The sequence below is a fragment of the Moschus berezovskii genome, chromosome 19 (genome assembly GCF_049115385.1).
Source record: "Moschus berezovskii isolate FMDL1 chromosome 19, NW_MosBer_1.0, whole genome shotgun sequence".
In the NCBI taxonomy this organism is placed as follows: Eukaryota; Metazoa; Chordata; class Mammalia; order Artiodactyla; family Moschidae; genus Moschus; species Moschus berezovskii.
In genome coordinates this window covers 56871662-56896412 of record NC_142478.1, presented here as the reverse complement: position 1 = coordinate 56896412, position 24751 = coordinate 56871662, and the positions used below count along the sequence as shown (strand labels likewise).

At 51.5% G+C, this 24751-nt stretch overlaps 1 protein-coding gene across 6 annotated transcripts in view; it reads right to left on the bottom strand.

The window, feature by feature from the left end:
* KDM2B (lysine demethylase 2B) overlaps positions 1–24751 on the bottom strand; it is a 120033-nt gene that overhangs the window by 61169 nt on the left and 34113 nt on the right. For 5 of the 6 annotated variants that reach the window (XM_055405380.2, XM_088828160.1, XM_055405377.2 and 2 more), the window contains 5 exons: positions 21833–21926; positions 20417–20570; positions 12298–12413; positions 6476–6602; positions 3722–4206 (listed from right to left, as the gene is read on the bottom strand). In XM_055405380.2, coding sequence (XP_055261355.1) covers positions 3722–4206; positions 6476–6602; positions 12298–12413; positions 20417–20570; positions 21833–21926 — 976 coding nt within the window. Of the gene's footprint in view, positions 1–3721; positions 4207–6475; positions 6603–12297; positions 12414–20416; positions 20571–21832; positions 21927–24598; positions 24623–24751 lie in introns of those variants that run through there. The other variant, XM_088828157.1, reaches the window with a different exon arrangement.

Below are 24751 nucleotides of genomic sequence, written 5' to 3'. Positions count from 1 at the left end.
TATCTCTGAAGACAAGTCAATAAATAAGCTAAGTTGGCTAGATTATACCAAAAAGAGATGTGTGAGCCTAATGGTAAGCCAACATTCAGAAGGTAGTAGGGAGTGGTGGGGACTGGGGTATATAAGATCACTTGCTACTCATTTCTTGCTGCTTAGAGTCAGTCATCTGGAGAAGAAAATGGCAAACCACTCTAATATTCTTGCCTGGAGAATTTCATAGACAGAGGGCTACAGTCAATGGGGTCACAAAGAGTTGGACACAAGTGAATGACTAACTTTCACTTTCAGAATCAGTCAGAAACATGAGCCAGGATAGCCAAGAAATTTTATGTAACTCTCTTGATTTCTTTTCTTTTTCACTTACTCTTCTGATTTTTTAATCTTGGCTAATAATAACAAAAATATGTTCAGTACTGCACAGGCCAAATGCCATGCCTAGAGGCTAGATTTTGTCCTAAACCAATTTACAGATTTTGTCTCAGGACCAAACAAATGTGTTGCCTGTTCTGTAAAGAATGCCATTAACAGTCACTTTAAGACTTTCTCCCTAAATTCAGAGTGGCCTGAGAAGAGAGAGAATCAGTTTCTCTACAGCAGCCAAACAAAGCATGGTCTAGTAGGTAAGCGCATGGACTTCCCCATCGAGCAGTGCGTGTGGCCTTGATCAAGTTGATTAACCTAATCTGTACCTCAATTTTGCCATCTGTAAAATGGGGGTAACAAAAGTAACACAGAGGATTGTTAGGAGGTTTAAATGAATTTATATATGAAAAAGACCTATAGGGGCACACAGTTATTGAAATCCATTCATTATCACACATCTTCACGAGCTACTACTGAGCCCTGAGGTGCGGGTTGGGGAGGAAAGAGGCTGGGATCCTTGAAATTTCTCTAAGCGCCTACCCTAGGCCTCCTTCACACCATCATGGGGCCTAGGCTGAATATAGCCTCAGAGGGCCATCAGGTGGGCACAGGTGAGGGATACAAGGGGCTGAATCCTATCCCTAGAAAGAAATCTGACCAACCGAGAACTAGGAACACTGCACATGAACTTAACAAAATAAAAAAGGCTTTCCACAAGCAAAGAAAAGGCTTTCCACAACAACACTTCCTTTTCAGATGAACACGTGTTTTTTAAACTCATTTACAACATTTTAGAACTCTAATGCTATTCAGTTCAGTTCAGTCCAGTCGCTCAGTCGTGTCCAACTCTGCGACCCCATGAATCACAACACGCCAGGCCTCCCTGTCTATCACCAACTCCCGGAGTTCACTCAAACTCATGTCCACAGAGTCGGTGATGCCATCCAGCCATCTCATTCTCTGTCGTCCCCTTCTCCTCCTGCCCGCAATCCCTCCCAGCATCAGAGTCTTTTCCAGTGAGTCAACTCTTCGCATGAGGTGGCCAAAGTATTGGAGTTTCAGCTATTAGTGATGTTATTATTGCTGAAAATACCTTGCTTTCATTTTATAGGATCTTAGAAGAGAAATGTAGCCACACTGCACAATTCTAAGTTTTCCTTTGGTTTTCCTAAAGGAAACCAAATATCTAAAACTCCATTCCACAAGATTAGAGGGTCTTAAGCTGGGGTTCCGGAGCAGGCTCAGGAGTCCAAAACCCTCTGGTAACTGCGTGCACAATTTTGTGTGTATATGCATACTTTCATGAAACTCTCAAGAGGTCAAGCAATCTCCAAATCAGTCAAGAATCAGTTTAAAACAGACCTATTTGGAAGTAAATATATGCTTTGTAGGGATATTCATCACAAAGTTCTTTTACTTGGCAACTTCCCAGAGTCATAAGATCTGAATTCACAGCATCTGCAGGGAATACACCTGCTATATAAAGTGAGATATACCTGAATTAATGATCCTGTACACCAGCTCCCTCTGCTGGTGGTACCTGTTAAGCTACCTGACACAGCCCCAGGTCTCACCTCCACTAGACCCCAAGAGTTCAGTCACTGATCACTGAGCACCTCAAGGGCAGCAGAACAGTCTTAATATTTCTATATCCCAGGATCTGACATGATGTTTTCTAAGTGAACAAATGTACAAATGAACTAATTAACAAATCCTGGGTTGAGTTTGCAGCCATCAAACAAGAGACCTGAATTCAGTTTTCACTTCCAGTGGGCAGATGAATTCACTTGAGAATCAGACATTGGAGAAAGAAGCCCAAACATCCCTGAGGCCTCACACCCAAAAGCCTTACCAATGCCGAGATAGGAGGCAGTTCCATGCAGTGATATCCACACAGGCACTCTGAAGGCTTCATCCTGACCCTACTGTCCAGATATAGGTGACAGAGCTGTCACCGCAAGCAGGTCATTTTACCTCTCTGAGTCAACTTCCTCGTCAGGTACCTACCACCTGCTGAGCCCTGTTACCTGGCAGGTAGTAAGCTTTCCACAGGGCTTCCTTGGTGGTTCAGATGGTAAAGAAACTGCCTGCAATGCAGGAGACCGGGGTTCAAACCCTCTGTTGGGAAGATCTTCTGGAGAAAGCAGTGGCTACCCACTCCAGTATTCTTGCGTGGAGAATTCCACAAACAGAGGAGCCTGGCGGGCTACAGTCCATGAGGTCACAAAGAGTAGGACATGACTGAGCAACTAACACACACACACACACATAAGCTTTCAACAAATGTTATGATTACTACCAGACAAGGTCTCCCAGTGTATTTCCTATTTCTTAAATACACTTCATGTTTGTACTCTGCCTAGGACAGCCTTCCCCATCTGAAGAACTCTATGTAAACTCTGAGGCCTAACTCAAATCCCCTGCACATAACTGTCCCAGAGCTCTGGCCCTGATGTGGCCAATGAATGTCCCCTTACCCTACTCCCATGACCTGGGTTCACACAGTGGCACTCAATTCCCTGCCTCCCAATTTCTTTTCGGCCACACCGCAAAGCTTGCAAGATCTTAGTTCCCCAAACAAGGACTGAACCCATGCCATGGTGGTGAAATCATCAAGTCCTGGAGACCACCAGGGAATTTCCTCCTGATTTCTTTACCTGCCTGCTTCCCATTCCCCTATGGATAACACAGCTAGTGCTCAATGAGCTTCCTCAATAATTAGGCTCTGGGAGGGAGGTGAGAGAGAGGTGGGAGGAAGGTTCAAGAGGGAGGGGATATATATATATACCTATGGCCGATTCATGTTGATGTATGGCAGAAACCATCACAATGCTGTAATTACCTTCTAATTAAAAATTTAAAAAATAATAATAATTAGGCTCTACTTGGAGACGTCTCAATCCCGGTGGCCCACCTGAGATGGTCACCTAGAGGACAACCAGGATGAAGAACCTGTTCACATGAAACAGAAGCATGCTCTGGGGTAAAAAAGCCAGCCCAGGGCAGCATGATGTCAGGAGTTTGTCCCCAAGCCCAACCAGAGCACTATTGGTACACTCTAAGCAGTGACACCCACTGTCCTCAGTGGCTGGGAATCTCAACACGTCCTAAGAGAGAGTTTATTGTCAACTGCAGAGCCAGCTTCTACTACGAGATCCCCTTGCAGGGATCTCAGTGGTGGCCTCTACTCAGACACCCCAGATGGGCTTGTTTGGACCCAAGGTCCCTCTCCATGCATGGACGTCCCTCCAGGACAGCCTGTACCAAGCTCCCTGGAGCTGAGCTACCCTCGAGAATCTGCACGTTGAACGCCCAGCCCTCCTTAGCTGCCCAGCCCGAGGCAACTCCCTTTGCCCACCTTCACACCCTCCAGGAGGGCCTGGGGGTCCTCGATGCCCTCGGGGACACACTTCTTGTTTTCCGGGAGGGATTCAAGTTTCTCCACCAGAGCTTTCAGGCCCTTCAGTTCAAACTCGGTGAGGTGGGTCCATTTGGCAGAGACCTCAGTGGCGGGAGAACCGGTGGGCGTCTTGGGGTAGTCGGTGGGCATCGTGGCGGACTTCACACTGTCCTCTGACTCGTTTGACAGAGTCCTTTTGAGGAACCGCATGGCGGGGGCTTTGGGCTTCTTCCCGGGGGCCTCCTGGTCCTCAAACGGGGTGCTCGTGGGTGAGGCGGGGCCATCGGTGGATGCTTTGGGGGTCTTATCTGCACCCTCCTCCTCTTCCTCCTCTTCCTCCTCTTCCTCCTTCTCCTCCTGGGGCTGCTGCTCACAGGACTCCTCCTCCATCTCCAGCCAGGAATCAGATGAGAAGCCGTCTATGCTGGGCTTTCTTGGGGCATCTAAGAATGGGGTCGGGGCGAGAGGCGTGGAGGGAGAATGTCACAAGGAAGAGATGAACACCCCAAGCTCCCTGCTGGAAGTCCCTAGAAGCCCCACTCGCTGTGCCTCCCCTTCACTCTGCACATTGAGCTCCTTCTGACGATGCTAATGGCCTTTGCCTCCCTCAGGCCCTAGAAAGGCTGCCATCAGTTGGACAGAGCTCTGCTTTTCCCAGCTGTGTGTACCCTGACAGGTTGCCTCACCTCTCTGAACACACCTGGTACTGTATCTTTCAATATGGGAAAAAATAAAGCAAAAATAAGCACATATTAAATGATTCCATTCATATCCAATGTCCAGAACAGGAAGAAACTACATAAAGACAGAAAGTAGATTCGTGGTTGCTTAGGGCCGAGGTCACAGGCATGGGGAGGACATGGTAGCTCAAGGGTACAGAATTCCTTTGGGGATGATGAAAATGTTCTAAAAACTGACTGTGCTGGTGTCTGCACAACCCTGAGAACAGACTAAAAATCACTGAATGGTACATATTTAAAAGAGTGAATTGTACGATATGTGAACTATATCTCAAGAATTCTCTTTAAAAAATATAGGCACAAAATACTTCTCTTGAACACTCATAGTGAGCATTAAATAAGGCATCACAGAGCATTGTTCCGGGACACAATTAGCATTCAAGAAATGAGGTGTCCCCCAAATATCCCTTCTCTTTGGTAGGGGGAAACTGGCAAGAAAATTGAAGAGAAACATAGGTACCAATGACCCAAACGTTGCCTTAACACTTCCTCTCAAGCCTGGAACAGAATAAGGAACTTTCTTCTATGGCCCTAAATTTCCAAGTGAGAGTGGTGACCCTCTCTTTCCTGGTCCTGAGGACTGCCACGAAATCCAGCCTCTGGTCCCCAAGGGAACATGTAGCTACTGCAACCACAGAGGTCATCACACTACTTAAGGTTCATTTCCCATCTCCTACCAGGCTGGAAGCTCCCCAAGAGGAGCCTGTTAAGGTCTGGGTATTTTTGAACACCTGAATCATCTAACAGGGATGAAACGTCACAACAGAGGCCCCACCTCCCCCAGAACCCCAGACATAATTGAATTTCCAAAAGGCACTCCCCAGTCAAGACCCCCCCACCAGTAGAAACATTGGTTCTCCATCACATGTCAGGCCTGAAATCCCCGGAAGTCAGGAGAGTAGTCAAGGGAAGGAAGGAAGAGGTTTAGTAAGAGGGAAAAAACAAATCTAACCATCTTGTAAATCGCAACAGAAATTGTTTAGGCCCTAAAGGAGATGGGCCGACCCCATTTTTCTATCCTATGATGAGAAAGATGCAGTAAGTGAGGCAGAGTGACTGTAGCAGCTCAGAGGCTGAGGGGAAGAAGTATATTCTTCCTACAGATCGCTCTTCGAGGCTGTCAGGCTGTCACAAGCTAGATTCAACTTCAGGGTGGGTGCCTGTGAGCCAAGATTCAAGGACTGAGCCATTTGTGGGGGGAGTGTGATGTCCCTTTAAGTAACAGCAGCTGGGCAGGGCATTGCAGCTGCAGCTATAAATGCTCTCTCCCTGCCTCTGTCAAAACCACCCACCGCTCTGCCAAGCTTGCACCCCCAACTCTGGTCAATCCCTCCCTCTGGCTTATAACTGGCCTGGGTTTTGGGGAACTGGTTGAATCTCTTAGGACTGCTTCTATAAAGACAAAAATCTAACCTCTAGTGCAGGGAGAAAAAAAATCAGTTGGTGACAGAGGAGGGATTAAAAAAAAAGAACCAGGAAACTTTGCTCAGTGGGTAGCCTGTCTCATTAACCATGCCAGGGGACTAGCCCCTCCCCACCTCTGTATGTTCTACCAGTAAAACCTGGGGTCCACCAAGATGACTCTGTTGGAGGTCATGATTTCCTTCACTTGGGACTGTTTCAAGTGGGAAGCTAAGAAGGATGACTTCCCTACCCCTCCTCAAGAGTCTCTAGGAATCTTCCCGATAACATTGGCTCAGAAGAATGCCTGCAACCCAGGACTCCCAAAGCCCTACTGAAAAAACTTACTTCTGGGAGGGGATATATGTATAAGTATAGCTGGCTCATTTTGCTTTTTAGTAGAAACTAACACAACATCAGAAAGCAACTACACCCCAATAAAAATTAATCTTTAAAGATAAATAAATAGAAATACTGACCTAGAGATGGAAAATAATACTGCTGAGTATTAAAAAAAAAATTATTTCTGCTGCAGCTGAGCTGTTGAGGCAGCCGAGCAAGGCTCACTCACCAATAAGCATTGATTCTCTCTGGTATTCCTGAGTGAGGTAGGACCGCTGGGTCATACAGTACACGTATCTCTCCAAGACATACCAGCACATCTCATAGTAGAAGGGGTAACGGAATTTAGGCTGCACCTGAAAGCAAATATCCAGGAGCAGAGGTCAGTTTCTGGAGGGCAGAGGGGAAAGGCGGGAGAGAAAGGCACTGGGGTGGGGAAGGGGGTAGTTCCTGGGAGTGGGAGTCATTTTCATCATCTTAGCAAGAGCACAAATGGTGTGAAGGAAAAATGGGGGGTGGGGGGGCGGGGGTATGGGCTGAAGGGAAGCGCTGAAAGGGACAAGATACCAGCATGCACGAATGAGGAGGAAGAGCAGGGAAGAGGCCTATGTGAGAGCGTCATTGCAAAGGTCCTCGAGTTTTGCGCAGGAAAAGCTGTACGGGGTCCACTTTGTGCTTCGGTGAGATGCAGACAAACAGAGGTGTCCCCTGATCTGATGGCGGAGGGCGCGGCTACCTGCGGCTGCGAGCCCCTGCCTGATTCTAGCTACCACAGACACAGGCTCCTCGCCCATTCTCAAAATTCCTTGCATAGATTCTACCACCACTCCTTCCCGCCTTGAAAAAACAGAAATCAAACCCAAACCTTACCCATTTGTAGACAGGCTGTCAAGCATCTCCTGTACTCAAGAGAAGGCCACAACAGACGGACCAATGAGGATGGAGGGGGTGTGGCCTCTCCTGCCACCAGGGGCGGGGCCTCAGAGGGGCCCACCTCTTGCACCTCCCCCACGACACCTGGCACGGCCAGCCTTATCTCCACAGAGGACTCCCTCTGACACAAGTTCCCGGTGTGACCCAGGACCGTCCTAACACTGAAGGACACACCCCCGGGTCTGGAGCAGGCGTCCAGCTGGAGATCCCCTTTAGACTCTGTCTTACAGGAGAGGAAGTATAGGTGCTGAGAGTTTGGTGCATCAGAGCTGTGAAAAGGCCAGGGCCCCAGGGGGATTCCAATGGTTGGCAGCACGGGCTCTATTCAGATGAGATGGCAGCAAGAGATGGGAAAGAAGCAATAACACTGATGGCCCTGGCATGGAGGAGCCTTCCAGAAACTACATCCCGAGAGGGCGAGGGTGGTGGGAGATGGTCTGTTTCCCACAGCTGGGTCCTCTTCTCTGAGACCACACATGGCTCCCACATGTCCACATTCACTCCTGGACCCTCTCACCGAGCATGCATCAGCCTTGAGGGACCTGTGCGGGGGCCAGAGACCCCTCCTCACCTCTCCTGTCCTCTAGGAACTCAGGGAATTGGGTGTCAAGGAAGCGCACTCTCCCACCTTGCTTTGCTGACAACCAACAGGTGACATTCTACATCTGGGAGGAAGGGAAATACAGGCAGACCTAGATGCTCCATCTACTCCATCATCCCTAAAATCCGGTCTTCCTGCCTCTCTTGGTGTCCACCTGGACAAGGCCCCCACTCTGCTCTCTGAGAGTCCCAGTTCCAGTTCCCATCCATCCCAGATCCCACTGACTCAGTTTCCCGACTGCAAGGCCCTGTCCCCATTTCTCCCATCTGCATCCTGGGGCCATCTGATCTCCCTGCCTCTGGGGAATGGTATGCTTTAGAATGAGATCCTGGCTGCCGCATGCTTTTGAGCTCCTGGGGAGATGCATGGAGTTGGGAATATCATTTAGTGGTTTCCTTGGCTCCAGCTTACTTTCCCAAGAACCCCAGTTTTATTGCTGGGAGAGTATTCATCATTTTTCACAGTCATTGAATCAGTGTCCTCCAGAGTTTAAAAAGGAGAGAAGCTCTTGGGCCTGAGACTGTCCTGGCCTCCGGTGAAGAGAGTTTGGGGAGGGTGTGGTTCTCAGCCCCACCCCACCCCTACTCCAGAACAAGGGCCAAGAGATTTTGAAACAAATCGTCAAAACCTACAGAGCAAGTTGAGGACAGGCAGGCCTGCCTCTTCTCAGACCCTCCCTCGCATCTCCTGACTTGATTCATAAAACTCTCAAGTTGCTTTTGACTTTTCAAATTTGGGAAACCGTCTGAGCCACTCAGCCCTGATGGGCACCATGGCACCTGAGAATCTTTCTAGATTAGGAAAAAAATTGTTTCGTAGTTCCGGAGAGGAAGATAAGTCTCCCCTCATCGTTGCTGAACCCAAGGGAAACCAGCTGGGTGAAAACAAATGCTGATGAAAGAACTATTTTTTGGTTTGTTTGGTTTTTTTTTTTTTTAATTTTTTTTTTCCAAGAGAGCACCGCAGGAAACAAAATTTGCAAAGAATTGACTTACAAACAGGTTGTCGCCTTCCACCCTTCGCCTTCAAAAGGTTTCAGCCACATGCCTGGGAACATTAAACACACGATTGCTCAACATTACTTGTTGACACATTCGGAGCCTCACCAAATTGAGCTGATCATCGAAAGGCAAGGCAGTCAGAAAGCATGCAATGCTCCCAGTCTGGGGGAGTAATTAATCTCTCTGTGGGTCTCAAGGGGTTGAGTTCCCAAAAGTCCATTTGAGTGGCACCTGGCCTAAGCCCTTCCTCCTGGAGCTGAGTGACCTCAGGAGATCAGAACCAAAGATGTTTTGGTTCATCTAGAACCCCAAGGTCTCAAGGACTTGAGAAACTAAAATATGAGGGTGGGTGGAAGTGTCTTAAAAATTGTTTTTCTCCTGGAAAAAAAAAAAAAAAGTCAATGGAAAAAAAAAATCCAATGGTAGGGGAAAGGTGAGAGGAAGGATAAATTATCTGCAATTTCCAAATAGATTCACTAGCTGAGAGGGAATGGGACATGTTGGCATTCATTACCTTTCCTGAGAAGGCAGTTTTCACTAGAGCCATTGGGGAGGGGCGGGGAAGAAAGATAAATATGAGAGACGGCAGTTTAGTGATCAATTGGATCATTCCTATCCTTTATCAAGCCAACTGGAGTTAAAAATATGGAGTGAGAGTTGTTGAGATGCTTTCTTCAAATAATAAACATGCGACACATCCAGTCTTTGGTTAGCTCTTCACCCCTCTGCTTATCTTTAGAATAAGAGGGGAAAGATGGTCAGGAAATGTAAAACCCAGTCCCAGAACACCTGCACCTGTTCATGCTTGCTTTATGGGCAGCAGGGTGGTCACCTCTCATCCAGCCCAGAAAAATTCAAATCATGAGAGCCAGACATGCTTCCTAAACATAAGAGAACACTGGGGTTCCCCTGGTGTCTATGGGGAGGTCCCCCACCTTGGGCCACAAGGCAAATGATTTTTCTAAATCAATCCCACACCCTAGGGCTTAGAGACTGATGGTTTCCTCTGTCCCGCCCCTGGCATTTGGTTTCCAAGCAAATCCATGTTTTCGGACTCTCGAAAAACTATTTTTAAATGGCCATAACCTTCTTAAGAAAGCTCACAGGGATATAAAGAATTAAGCTGTAGCGAGCTGATGAAGAGCAGCCCTGGCATTTTATCTGGCTTCTAGGGCTCTCTTCCCAGCATCTTTTGTCTGCTTTGGCTCCTAACATATAAACAATCGGGCCTTGTAGCCAAGCCCTCTCCAAAGACCAGAAATCAAAGCAGATTAAACAGCCTGCTGCTGGTTCCCGCTCAGCCTGCGCCCCATTCCCCCCACCCCACCCCCGGCCTCTCCCCCTCAACCCCCGCCCATCCACCTGCTTCAGGAAACCAGATGGGATGCCCACTGAGACAGGGAACAGTGGGCCTTGGGGGAGGGGGCCCTGCCGTGCTCATTCCGATGTAGGCGCGATATTCCACAGCAGCTCAGCATAGCGCTGGGGGTTCCACTCCATTACCCTCCCTCCCGCCTCCTGCTGATGGGGGAGGGCAGCTGGGCTCCAAACAGAATGACGACAGGACCCCAATCCACAGAGAAGTAGGATCCAGATTCCCTCGGGGGGAGCAGGGACAGCTGCCAAGTGAGTTGCTGAAGTCTTTAGAAATATCCCAGCCTGACTCTGGCTTTCAGGAATTGCCTGGAAAGTTGTGTGCTTGACTTCTTTCTCCTTTGCTCTCCCACACCTACCCGTCTGCTCGCAAACAAACCGGTCCATTCTTTAGGGGCTGGCCAAAGGACAGTTGGCCAGAGTCCCAGACAGCTCTTGACCCAGACTACAAGTTGACCACTGGCACCCAAATGGTGCCTTTCTCTAGAACGCCATGGGGCAGCAGGCTCCAGACCAGCGCTGGGACTGGCCTCCCCAGACCAGGAGAGGGATGGTCGGCAGGCAACAGAAGAGAGGCACGAAATTCCACAAAGCTGGACCCCTGGGATCCGGCATCCCAGTAGCAAACCCACCAAACTGAAGATATGCACTCGCCCTTGTGAGCACACCTGCCCACTGAACACAGCCTAGAGTGGTCCCCAGGGAACCTGTGAACGAGGCTCAACATCGGGACTACTAAAAAGGCTAGTGCACACAGAGTGGCTAAGACTTTGACCCATGCATGTGATTCCAGGAGGACCAAGGCCCAGAAACAAGACCAAGAAGGGCAGGAACCCTGAGCACAGAGCATCTGCTTCTATGAGAGGGTCCATGAATGGCAACCCTCTCTGGGGCAAAAGTCACTTCCAAGGCAAAGCCTGAGATGGCTGGGTGTGGTCTACCCATACAATGAAATATAATTAAGCCATGGGAACAAAGCACTGACAAACACAACTGTAGATGAACCTTGAAGGTGCTGCTAAGTGAAAGAAGCCAAACAGAAAGGTCAGGTTCAGTTCAGTTCAGTTCAGTCGCTCAGTCGTGTCCGACTCTCCGCGACCCCATGAATCACAGCACGCCAAGCCTCCCTGTCCATCACCAATGATGCCGTTTCCATAAAATGTCCAGAATAGGCAAATCCAGAGACAGAAAACAGATCAGTGACTGCCAGAGGCTGGGGAGGGGGGGAGTGAGGAGTGACTGCTACTAAGGACAGGGTTTCTTTTTAGGGTGATGAAACCCCTTTGCATCAGAAGTGATGACTGTGCAACATTGGCACATGCTAAACGCCACTGAATAGTGTACTTTGTGTGTGTGGATTACATCTCAATTAAAAGGGAGAAGAAACATTTGAATAACTGTTAAGAATGAAGAAGTAGGCCTTTTGTGTCCTGGTTTCCCACGCTCAGACCTGTCTCAAATGCTGGGAGACAATGGGTCAGTTTCCGGCATGGAAGGGACAGTGATTTTCAGAGGAAATTTGTGGAATGGGAACATCAAGTGGAGGACCCAGGTCAGGTGTCTGAGCCTTGGACTCTGCTCCTGGGGTGCGAGGTGGGGGAGACTTCGTGTCAAGAAGACAAGGGACCCCCAAGAGCAGCAAGCAGACACTGAGACGGAGCTCAGGGACAGTGCCCCAGCGGACTCACAGATCGATACTGGCTTCCTCAGGGTCCCCCCATGGTCAAGGTCTGAGCTACTTCCCAAGTTCCTAACCCCGCTCCAAACTACCAGCACAACCATGAACCACCAACCCCCCTACCCCCGCCCCACTCCCTCACATCCCTTTAGACACATGGGAAGAAGGAAGAGCCAGGGTTCCTGACATCTTACAGTGATTTCTCAAGACATACTTCCTCTTCGACAAGGGGGTTTTGGGCGCCACGGGTCTGGAGGTGAACAGAAACACCTGGGGCTCTGGGTGGAGGCTTTCGTGGGTACCCCCTGCCCCAGAGAACTAGGACCAAGACCCGGCTTGAGGCAGGGAACTCAGGAGGGACAAGGAGCCAGGAAGGACTTTGGAAGGACCGCCCTGTGTGCCCCGAGGACCAGGCAGCGCTCAGGGGCTGGCACGGTCATGGGAAGAAAAGGAAGCCGCCTCACCCGCGTTCTGTCCTCGATCTCGTAGATCCGCAGCTGCATGGGCACGTTGAAGCTGTGCAGGATGTTCCCGCCAAACACCAGAGAGTCTACAGGAGTGTAGACTGCATGGATCCAGCCTGGGGTGGGGAAGGGCACAGAAAGAAAGGGTCAGCAGCTGGCCCTGTGGTAATGCCCCACTAAGCCCACACGGAGGATTGCGCAGAAGGCCCAGGTGAGCACCCGAGGATGCTCAGGCTGTGTGATGCAGATAGCTGAGCTCCCAGCTGTCCTGGAGGACCCAGACCTGAAGCCCCACTGGACCCCTGGCTAGCCAAGACCCCTGGCTAGCTCAAGTCCAGCCAGGGGGGCAGCTGCAGACCAGCCCCTTGTCCTGAAGACCTTGGTGACAAAGTGTTATGAAAAACCCAACTGCAGACGCCAACAGAGACAGGCTGGCCCCTGCTACTGCCAGTCAGGGAGCTGGAAACCCCTCATTCAGGCTACTTATACGGCATGAAGCCTCTTCCGCATCATTCCAGAGATGCCTCATGTAAGGAGGGGTCAAGGATTACTCAGGGATGGCTCAAGGCCACAGCTAAGGCTCCTGACATCTTGACAGAGCTGCAGGACCCAGATGCCCTCCTCTGCCTGAGGCCACCTCCTGCCATCAAAATCACCCACGGCCCATTTCCAGGTGGTCTCCTGCACCCCCCATATCAGCTCTGCGTCTGCTGTGCCCTGCAGCTGCTGACAAGTCTTATTTGTCTGACTGCAGCTTCTGAACAGCTTGGAGCAGGGCTTTTTCATCTCCCTGAGCTCCCAGCCCAGAAGCTGGCACTGCAGTCATGAGAAGGATCCCTGTGGGCGAGGCCCTGGTCTGAAGGCCTTCCAGGCCTCATCTCATCTAATTCTCACAAGATCGCTATAAGGTACATGCAACATTCATCCACAAATCACAGATGAGAAGACTGAGGCACAGCAAAGTGAAGTCAGTTGTAAGGATTGGCACCCTAGGAATCAGCCCCCGCGCTTGGCCCATGACATGATGTCTAGAGACAAAGCAAGCCGCCTAATTCCTCCAGTGAGTAACTAACCCATCTCAGACTGATCGTGTTCCCAGAGCTCAGCAGACCTCCCTGCGGCTCCCAGCTACCACAGTGGACAGCGCAGAGCCGGGGAAGAGGGAGTGTTATACCCCACTCTCATTAACAGATGCTGAAGCTGAGGCTAAGAGAAGGTAAGTCACTTGCTGAATGACGTCACAGCTGGTGAGTGATAGCATCTCGGGTTTTTAGACACTGCCTCAGAGGCTTAGCACAGGCCCCGGGAGTCCCAGGAGACAGGCCAGCAAAACACAGGAGTGAAGGCAAAGAGAGAAACAAGCAAGACAGAGGCAAAAAGACAAGGACAGGGGACTCCCAGCGAAAGACAGAGGACCAGCAGAGGGGAAAGGGGACACACCAGTGACCTGAGATCCTGAGCCTTCTACCCACACCCTGGAGCCTAACTCATTTGCTCGGAGGAAAATTACAGAGGCCTCCCTGCCCATCCCTGAGCGGGAGCAGATCCAGCCTGCTTCCTCGGCGAGCTGAACACACCAGCCCTGAGTCAGGGTCAGCGGTGGGTGGCCACGGCTGCCGGGAGCGGTGCTACCACCTGGGAGGAGAGCCCAGGGGCTTCAAGGCCACTGCTGGCATCTGTGTCGACACTCTGGGCGGCTGGCCCTCCCCTGCTGGGGACAATAGGTGGGACAGAGCTGGTAGCGCATGGGGCAGGGAGGTCAGGGGAACCCGCCAGCTAACGGCATGGGAGCGAAGGCTTTATGTAACCCGGTTCTGCTGTTACCTCCCGCATCTCTGGCAGCATCTGTGCTGGCCAGGTGTACCCTTGTGGCGTGTCCTGGGCTCCTTCCCTGTCCCCTCCCCAACTCTGTGCAGCCTCCAAAACCACGGTTCCCACATTTGCTTCAGCCTCTCCGCCTCGGCTGTGGACCAGCTGATTTTCTCAACTGTACATTTTTTTGTTTCTACCAAGCAGAGCCATGCTGTCTGTTATGACTGTGGTTACCACCATCAGTATTACTTAAGCAACACTTCCCAGGCTGGGACCTAGGACAGCGGGACTCAGGCAGATGCTCGGGGTGGGGTAAAGCCCAAATGGGACAAGGATTCCTGGGTCCCCTTCCTATGCTGCACCTCCCACCCTACAAAAGCTCATGCCCAGAGATGGAGATTGTCTCCAGTGCTGATCCAGCATGTGGCCTGGGGCACCTGACTGTCCCCACTCCTGGCCTCCACGTGCCTGTGTGAAATGAGGAAGATCACTGCTTCCCTTGTGAGTAAGAACTCAAACCGTGTAAGCAACTGCCGCTGATATTTGCTGCAGTCTCGGCCATCACGAGGGCTTCAGAAAGAACAGTGGCCACGTGACTCTGCGTTCATCAGCCCTGGACTCTCCCTCCTGGAAAGGCAGACAGACACACCCGACTTACAGCTATCCCTCTGATGTGAGAGGTGCTGTTGCGGGGGGGTTGGGGGCAGGGAATCTGTGCTCCCAGATATTCCAGGGGTTCTAGAAGCTTCTCTCCATTCTCCTCTCCAGGCCGGTGCCCTGCAGGTAGGTCGGGCACCTTACTTGAATTAGAGTTGCTGCCCAGCCCCTCTCCCCAGCCCTTTTCACATCTTAAATGCTTGTTTCTGGGACTTCCCTAGAGGTTCAGTGGTTAAGACTCCATGCTTCCACTCCTGAGTGTGCAGGTTCTATTCCTGGTCTGGGAACGAAGATCCCACATGCTGCGTGGCACAGCCAAAAAAAAATTTTTTTAATAAAATAAATTGTCTCTGAACGATCAGGAAGGGGAAGTAATAAAGTTCAGAAGTCCCATCTGAACCCACCCTCCCAATGGCAACTCATTCACTGCACCCCAGGAAGCACCAGGGAACAGGTGTCCCCTGACTAGCAACTGTGCCAAGGAGGCTGGCATCTACCTCCTGCTTCTGGGCCAGAGTCTCCAACAATATGAAGGTAATAACAAAGGCTATTCAGGCCAGGCAATGGGAGACAGATCCAGTCATGGAAGGAAAGCATACTGACAGGTGTGTTCTCTGGGACCTGAGGGGCCGAGAAGGCCAGAAGGGACACACACAGTCTGACCCACAGCCCAGCCATTCAGGATTTGGTATGCAAAGGCCCTGACCCACATCTGTCTATATCAGTGCTACTGCAGGGGTATGTCCACAGTTCACAAAACTCAGGGTGCCTCCCAGAGGCCCATGGCCTGCTGCTTGCAGGAACATCCATGAACACCCTGTTCAGAGCCAGGCCCAGGGCTGGGCACGGCAGATGCCAGGATGGCCTCTCCATTCCACGACCTCCTCGCTGGTACCAAGCCATGGGCTGCATCAGAACCAGGGGTGTGTAGAGTTTGACCTGCCTATGTTATCACAATAGGGAAATTTCACAAGGCTATCTGAATTGGTTTCCACTCCAGATAAATGGGCTTCCCTGATGGCTCACGTAGAATCTGCCTGCAATGCAGGACAGCCGGGTTCAATCCCTGGGTTGGGACAATCCCTTGGAGGAGGAAATGGGAACCCACTCTAGTATTCTTGCCTGGAGAATCCCATGGACAGAGGAGCCTGGTGGGCTACAGCCCATGGGGTTGCAAAGAATCGGACACAACTGAGCGACTAACACTTTGCTGATAAATGAGATGATGGCTCCCCCAGGCCCCATTCCCACCTGGGCCTAACTGGCTGGAGCTGAGCAGCAATTCTCTGGGTTGCCAGATGCCCTCTACCCCAGCCTGCTTCACTGCCCTTCTTTCTCTGGTTTGTACTCATTTTACGGATGGATCATCTCAGGTCCAAGCCACGTTACACTGTTAAATAGCTGTGATTTACTGTTTTCTCAGACTGGCCCGAGTCTAGGAAATGCCTGGAGTCACTATGAATTTTACTACCAGGCAAAGATGACTGAGGGGGTCTTTCCCAGGCCCCTGTACTGGGCTCCTCCATCCTACTGCTAGCTGGCTGGATAGGCACTCACAATGGAGGAAATCTGTCTCTCGACCTCCCCAGCACCTTTCACGCTGCCAACTGGACCCTTAAGAAAGTCTATTAAATGAGCACACAATTATTCCCAAGTCACGGATCCAAGAAGGGGAACCACAGCCCAAGTCTGCTAACCCCCAGGCTGATGGGAAACGAGGTGGGATCTGAAACCAGACATACCTGGGTTCCCATCTTGCCCGGTCACTTATAAACTGTGTGACCTTGGACTAGTGTGTTCCCTTCTCTGGACCTTAGGAACCTTCACTTTTAAAAAGCGGGTGGAATGGGACTTCCGTACAGCGGATGAGGATTCGATCCCTGGTCAGGGAACTAAGATCCCACATGCCGCAGGGCAACTCAGCCCAAGCACCGCAACTAGAGAGCCCATGTGATGCAACTCGAGAAGCCTGCACACCACAACAAAGACCAAGCACAGCCAAAAACAAAATTAAAAATAGAAAGGAGGTGGGGTGGGGGGAAGTTTCCTTATGCACACAGAACTTATGTACATAAAAAGATCACTACCTGGTAATGTAAGTTCTTATTACTACTAACTATCGTTCTCCAAAAGGGGAACTGGACATAGGTTAGGTCAAGGAAAGGAAAAAGATGTCACCAGGTCCACTGCTGAGTTCCAACTCCAGCATTCCTTACTCCCAATGATCAGGTTAAATCTTGGGGAAACCCAACCCACTCTGGACTCGGACTCTGTGCAGACTGGCGAGGCCATTGTAGTCCCACCTCCTCCACCTTTGAGAGCTGGCCAGTTCAGCAGGACAAACCCCAGCCCCTTTATCCAGGTTATCTTACTCCTCAGTCACCTTCGACAGTCTTCCTTTTCCAGGCAGCTTTCCTGGACTACCCAGGAAGGAAGTCTGAATAACCACCACCTCTGAAGCACAGCTAGCACCCAACCCCCTCACCCCCAGACAAATGAAGGCTCAACCGAGTCTTATAAAGATACTGTACAGTTGACATCTTCCTCTCCCACCAGCATCTATTAGCTAGCACAGGGCTGACGGGGAGGGAAGCCTGAGGCCAGCGTGAGGCAGAACACGTCTGAGGTCACACCAAGGGGGTGAAAACCCAGGTCAGGGGTGGGAAATGCCAGAGTGAGATCCTCCACTTTCCACACCCATAGCTCACATATGCAGGGGCGGGAATCCCCAAGGCCTTCTCTCCCCAAAGCCACACCCCAGCTACCACAAATCTCAGATGTGTGTTTGCTTCAGAGGGTATGATGCTAGCAAGAATCCCTGGGCTCCCATGAGGACCCAAGATGCTCAGTGACCCCAAAACTCTGGCCCTTAAGTTTTCACTGGTTGGTAACAAGACGAGAAAAATGAAGATAGTATAGTCTCAGACTCAAAACTAGTGACTGTTCTTTATTCTAGAATTATGTACTGTCATCTTTTTTAGTGTCAGAATAGTCTTCCTTTCATAAAACAATAGCACAAACAGGTGACAGGTTAAGTAACGCCCATATTTAGCAAAATTACAAGGTTCATGAAATCAATGTCTGGAACCACATGTACACCCTGCCCCCGAGAAGATGACAAATTTCAATTGTCTTTTTTTTTTTCCCCAAAAAAATCCATGAAAAAAAATCCTAGCGTCTCACTCAAGACCCTTAGGGCCAGAAGTCTTTGCTGGGATCTAAATAGATTCCTGCCAGCTGCAGTTCAAATCCACAGCTCCTCTTTCTGCCTTCAACACAGTCATACCCAAGCTGGGGTTTACCTGGCTGCTCCTTGAGACCTTTTCCAATCTGTCTAAGTCACCAAAATTAACACCCTTCCCATCTCAGATCAGGGGAAAGCAATGAGCCACCTCCCAGTTCAGCAAAAGACCCTGTGAGAAAAAGGCCTGTCTTCCTGGGAAGGCTGGGAGGCCTGCGCTCAGGGGACAGAGTTGGGAGGAATCTTTTTTTTTATGGCCACACCACATAGCATTTGAACCTGTGCCCCCTGCAGTAGAAGGGCGGAGTCTTAACCACTGGACCACCAGGGAAGTCCCTGGGAGGGATCTTGAGGGTCCCAGAGTTCAGCCTCACCCTGCCCCCATTGTAGAGATGGGACAGTTGAGACACAGAGAAAGGAAAAGATTAACCCAAAGTCACAAAGACAACAGCAAGATCAAGAGCACACCAGCCTTCCTTTGAATTTAGCAGGGCCAATCCTCCAGAACCCACAGAGCGGCCCTGAACCCACCGCAGATTACCACCTCCTTCCCATCTCTGCACACCACACCAGCCAGGGTGTGCTCTACAAACACTGCCCACCAACGGCAATTCCTTCCTGTCTCAGGCAGAGGTCCCAACCCTCCCCAAGTCAAGCAGGTCCAAAGATGGATCTGGGGCCCTGACAACAAAGTTACCCCCATTAAACCCTGCCACCTCCGAATCCCAGATTTCCTGACCAGTGAAATCTCTGCCCAACTTTCTAGAAGAACCCACATATGCAGGTCCCACATCCCCATGGCAGGAACTATCACCACAACCACTCCTCCTTCAGCTGACACTACTGCTTGGCCCAGACCCAAGGCCAACTCCAGTCCAACTCTCAGAAACTTAAGTGTGACTATCTTCTCCATCCAATGAATCTTACTGGCCTTAAAGGATATGCCTACCCTAAGATCCACACTTACATTCAGCGGCAAATTCTCTGCAGGCTCCTTGGCATATAACCTCTACTTGTATACTTCCAGTGATGGGGAGCTCAGTGCCTAGCAGAGCAAGTCAGTCCAACACTACTTGGCGACGCCTCTTCTTCCAGATGATCCTTCAAACTGGCTGACAGCCATCTTCACTTCCATGGTGAAACAGTCCAATTGCTCCTTCAAATTTACCTCAGTTCAGTTCAGTTCAGTCATGTCCAACTCTTTGCGACTCACCTGATGTGATATCCAGACTCTTTCCTCTCTCTCCAGGTTGACTTCTCCTCCACTTCACAACCCACAAGGAACACAATCAGGTGGCCTAACCCTCTCACTCACTCTTCTATCCAGTGGGACTATTACCTCCCCCATGCTGGGTAAAACACTTCCACTAATGCAGCCTATGGAGAAGGAAACGGCAACCCACTCCAATATTCTTGTCTGGAGAATCCCATGGGTTGCAAGAGTTGGACACGACTTAGAGACTAAACCACCACCAAGGCAGTCTAAGGGTCCCAGGTCCCTGGCCACATCCACTAGTGACTCAGCCTTTAACTGGCCAAAAGCCCTCAGCCCATCTCCCAGGAGCTGTAGGCAAATAGGTCTTGGCTCACTCAGTCCTCATTACCACCCAGTAAGTCTCCCATTTTACAGATGAGAACACTGAGGCACTGAGAGGTTAAGTCATTTCCAGGAAGTCACAGCTGGTAAATATCAGAGCTGCTAAGTCGCTTCAGTCGTGTCCGACTCTGTGTGACCCCATAGACGATAGCCCACCAGGCTCCCCCGTCCCTGGGATTCTCCAGGCAAGAACACTGGAGTGGGTTGCCATTTCCTTCTCCAAACATCAGAGAAGGAATTTGAATTAGGGCGGGGTATTCTGGCCCCAGGGCCCATGCTCTTAATTACTGCCCTCTGCTGTAGTTATGGAGCCAATTATTTTGGGGGGAAGGGGAGAGTCCAAGTGCAGGAATTGACCTTGAGCCCAATTACATTTCATTTCATTCTGCAGGAAGGAGGCTGCCACTCTGGATGCATTCCCCTCTACCTAGGCTTCCATGGGGTCTGTCCCTCCCCTGGGCCAACCCTCCTCTTCCCCCTCCCCAGCCCGTAGGGTAAAGTCACCCCTTCCCTCCCCACAGGACCACCCTCATCCTCACTATCAGAAATCTCAGCAGGACATCTTGGAGGAAGGCATTCAAACTTCCCCAGACTGGGAGGGCGCTGGCTTTCTCCCATGAGAAAATTCTAGCCCTCGGGCAGGAAGAAACAGGTAAGATGTGAGAGGTTGTTTTTCCCCTGCAGCCTGAGGCCTGCTTCTCTTGGAGACTGCCCAAGGCCAGGAGGTCCAGAGAGACCCCATTGCCTGGCCTAAACCCTGGTCACAGGAGGCTGCTAAGAGACAGCCCAGTGCCAGCCTCACAGGAACCTACCTGAAGGGATGAAAAACGTGTAGCCCTGTTTCAGCTCAATTCTTTGGCATCGCTCCACGCGGTCTCCCAGGAAGATGTCGCTCTGTTTGCCTGACAGCACCCACTCCTCATACAGTGCCAAATTGTGCAAGGTTGGAGGAATCAGCCAAAAGATCTTAGGAGGAAAAGGAAGCAATCGGTTAAAGATCCAGGCCAAAGTCTCTGATTTCTTCCAGGCTCTGCCACAAGCCAGGAGACAGCCCCACCTGCCTGGGAGCGGAGAGGATGGGGGAGGACCCATCCTTGGGGACCCCTCTAGGACCAGGTTCCCCAAAGGGTCTCTGGAGGGGCAGGGAGGGCTGTGTTGCTGGTCTGGGAGGCCCCCTGCCAGACTTTAGAGAATCTTCGTTCCAGCTGAAACACCAGGGTGGAAAGAACATTCTTTCTCCTGAGCCATGGGCTTGTGGGGGAAGGTGGGGCAAAGAGAGGAAGGGGGATTTCTTAAGTTGTAGGATAAAATGGCCCAATAAATAAACCCAGTTTGTGCTCGCTCTGGAGAAGGAGGAAAAACATCTGGAACCAAGTGGGGTGACTTTCTACCCAGAATTTATCCCAACACGTTTGGTTAAACACATGCACACACAGACCCAGAGGAGCAGGACGGCACACACATATTCTCAGGGAACACCCACGTCCGTTCAGGGACCCCCTCCGTTCCCATGTGGACAGGCACACAGGGGCAGACACAGCAGGAGCATCCTGAACACATGCCTCACCTCCTTTCCCTGGGTGATGTCTGTCCCTCATGGAAAATGTTCTTGGAGGCAGGTGGTGCCAGCAACTAGACTTGTAAGTTAAAAGGTCACAGTGCTGGAGCTGAAACTACAGCTGGGGGTAGTGAATGCTGGGGGGTTCTCGGGAGCCAAATCTGGAGTTCTAATGTGGCCTAAGATGCTTCCCAGGTGGTGCGAGTGGTAAAGAACCCACTTCCCAATGCAGGAGACATAAGAGACTAGGGATTGATTCCTGGGTCGGGAAGACCCCTGGAGGAGGACAGAACAACTGATTCCAGTATCTTTGCCTGGAGAATCCCATAGACAGAGGAGCCTGGTGGGCTATAGTCCATGGGGTCACAAAGAGTCAGATAGAACTGAAGCATGCATGCTCCCAATAGGACCTAAGATGCTTAGGACATTGATTGGACTAGGTGAACAGGGGTGAATGGGTAACCAGAAGTGATGCAAAAGAGTTGACCTTGATCTTTCCCTCCAGAAATAGACAGAGGGTGAGGTGGCCCCAGGGGACCAAGTGGCCCTCAAAGTACTCACAGGGTGGGGGCTTACTGGGGAAGGTGGGTGGAAGGAGAAAGGTGAGAGCCCCTCCATGCACAAACAGTCAGGGATGCACAGAGATTTGAACAGACTCAGCTCAACTCACCTTCCCACCCCGGAAAACATGGTACCAAACGGAAGTGCCTCCAAAGTCGATGTGGAAGTCAGTGAAACAACCCTTCACACTCATCAGACAGTACCTGCGGCACAGGAGCGAAAAAACAAAAAACAATTCAGTGCCTGAATCACAGGAGGTGAGCAAAGAGATTCAGAGATGCTTGACCTGCTGCCCTTTGATAAAGGCTGACGCTGGGGAATTTTCTTTTTTTAAAAAGCCCAAATCTAATTGGAGTTCCCCATGGGGGAAGCCCCTGTGATCACGTGATGAATCTCAAGCATTGGCTACCTGCCCCCAAGGCTGGGGGAGGCATCTTTGTTCTCAGGTTCCCGCCAGAGAAAGAACTGGCAACCCACAGGCCACTTCGTTTCTTCCTTGCAGACAGTTTCTACTCTTGTCCCACCCCCACACCTCCTACCCAAGCGAAAGGCTTCCTTTCTACTCCTTCCAGCTCCTGTACCTGCTGTTCTCCCAAGCTGCCAGGCCCCTGTGAAGCAGCTGGGCCCCCTGGAATTCAGTTGTAAACCACCTGCATTGCTTGCCAATTACTAGTCCCCATTCATCTCCTCCTTCATTCAACAATCATTGACTGAGAGCCAAGCATTGGTCCAGCCCAGAGCTAGGCATGGCACTTAAGAGAAAAGCATAGACCCCTGAACTGAAGGATGAAACACTCTTACTGGAACACAGCCCTGAAAAAGTTAAATGGCAAGACAAACTGCAATTGATTGCAAAGTAAGCAATACAGCTGAAAGTACAAGGGTATCAGCCGTAAAAGACCACAGTGTTCGATTCCATGTATGAAATGTCCAGGGTAGGCAAATCTGGAGACAGCGAGCGGACAGTGGTTGAAGAAGGCTGAAGAAGGTTGGGGGAGGAAATAAGGAGTGACAGCTAATGGGCACAGGGTTTTGTTGTGGGGTGGCAAAAACGTTCCAAAATTGATGGTGTTGCATGACTCCGTAAACATGCTAAGAAATACTGAATTGTACACTTTAAATGGATGAATGGTGTGTGAAGTACATCTCAAAAAAAGCTGCTAAAAAAAGTCAAGTGGTAAAGACCCTAGGGGTGGGATGGTGGAGAGGCAAAGAGGGAGGGAAGGAGGGAGGGAGAGCGTGGCCCTTAGAGGCTGGAACAGAGGGAGTGTATTTGGGAGAAGAAACCTGCCAGCAGCACTGCTTCTGAGCTCCAGCCACTGCCAGACAACTCATCCTTCCTTACTCAGCCGTCTCCTCCCTCCTCCCTCCACTTGCTGCCCTCCTAGGGGTAGGCAGAGCTCAGGAGGGGGACGGACAGGCTTCCAGGTCTGGGCCTGGTAGATGGCGGTGCCAGGGCCCCCTCCCTCCCACCTACCCCTTCCCACAAGAGCCACTGCTGGGGGCAGTCCCCCAGAGCTCATGCTCACACGCCCTGGCACCTCCAGAGGCCCGCACACACATGCTTACCCCACTGACCTCTTTTCCCCGCTGCACTTTGCTTTTCCACGGTTTGGGGGAAGAGGGGAGGAATGGGGCGGGGACGGGCAGGGAGGAACCTGCAGCCTAAGAGGAGATAATGGGGTGGAGGGGAGGAGGGGGACGTGGGGCAGAGCTGGTTAGGAAGCTGGATGGTTCCAGGTGGCCCCTCCCTCTGGGTGCCTTTTGCACCTCACATTCAGGTGGACCCGGGGCTGTCGGCAGTATGCAGGCGGCGTGCCCCGCGTCCCTCCTCCGGATAGGCTGGAAGGAGCCTTAACCATGTGTCTGCAGGAGGCTGACAAATCAGAAGGCCTTCCCGCACATCAGAGCCCCGCTGCCTAGCAACCCCATCGGAGGGGTGTCGTTGACAGCGCAGGACGCAGCCCAGTCACGAAGACAGGCGCGGGCTGCGGTGCTGGCTGGCGCTGAGGCTGTTAAAGTCCCAGCTTCAGCTCCGGCTCCACACCCCGCTGCCTCCTCCCAGCCCACCCAGCCAGGTCCCCACGCCGAAGGCCTCGGTGTTTCTCATCTCTCCAAGGAACTCAAGAGGCAGGGGGGGAGCTGAAGCCCCCACCCCACCCCCACCCCCATGGACCACACCGGCCTCTTCTCTCTAAGCACCACTTCAAAATATTAGTCCTCATTTTCCTAAAACCATCTCTCCTTTGCTTTTTTAAATCTAACCTTGATTTCCACCTCCTCCAGGCCCCTGGCAGAACACAGTTTAGGAAAAACAATTTAAGTGTTCGTGGGATGGAGCAAGGCGAGATGCTTCCTTTGGCCTGCAGCTGGACACTCTCCCCGGTGCCCAAAGCAGAAAAGAGAGCAGTTTTGGCTCTTGGGCCCCAGACCCAAGCCTTCCTGGTCAATCAGGTCACCCACCTCAACCTGCCCATCTCCAGCCCCAGCCCCAACCTCCCCAGCAAGTGTGGAAAGGGAATCTCTTCAAGCTGCGGCTGCTGCGTGCAAGGGAAAGTTCTCCAAGTTGAGCTGGTGTCTGCTCTGCCCTCCCAGTCACCCTCCAGCATCCTCTGAGGCCCCTCGGAGCTCCGGGGAGCCACTTCCAGACCCGCCTCTTCAGGAGAGGTCCCTCCTCCCAGGTCCCTCATTTCCAGGCGTCCAGGACCGACCCATCCCTCCTGCCGGGCAATTGCATGCTTTAGGGCAGCCAGGGGAGCTGGGAGAGGGCCGCTTCGGTCCCGGTGGCTGCAGCCTTCGCCCTGCCGTGCTCATCCCACGTCTCCCCCCTCACTCCGGCTTCTGGCTCTCTCTGGCGTGACGCCTTTGCACTGACCTCTAACAGCTTCCTCTTCCAAAGCACACCGCAGTCACATGGGCACCCCGGCTCGGTGCCACGGCCGCTAAGCTCTCGCGGCGGCCGGCCAGCCAGCCTTGGTTCCGCCTGGGCCGAGGCCGCCCCCTGCCCGGAAAGCCGCGCCCCCCACCT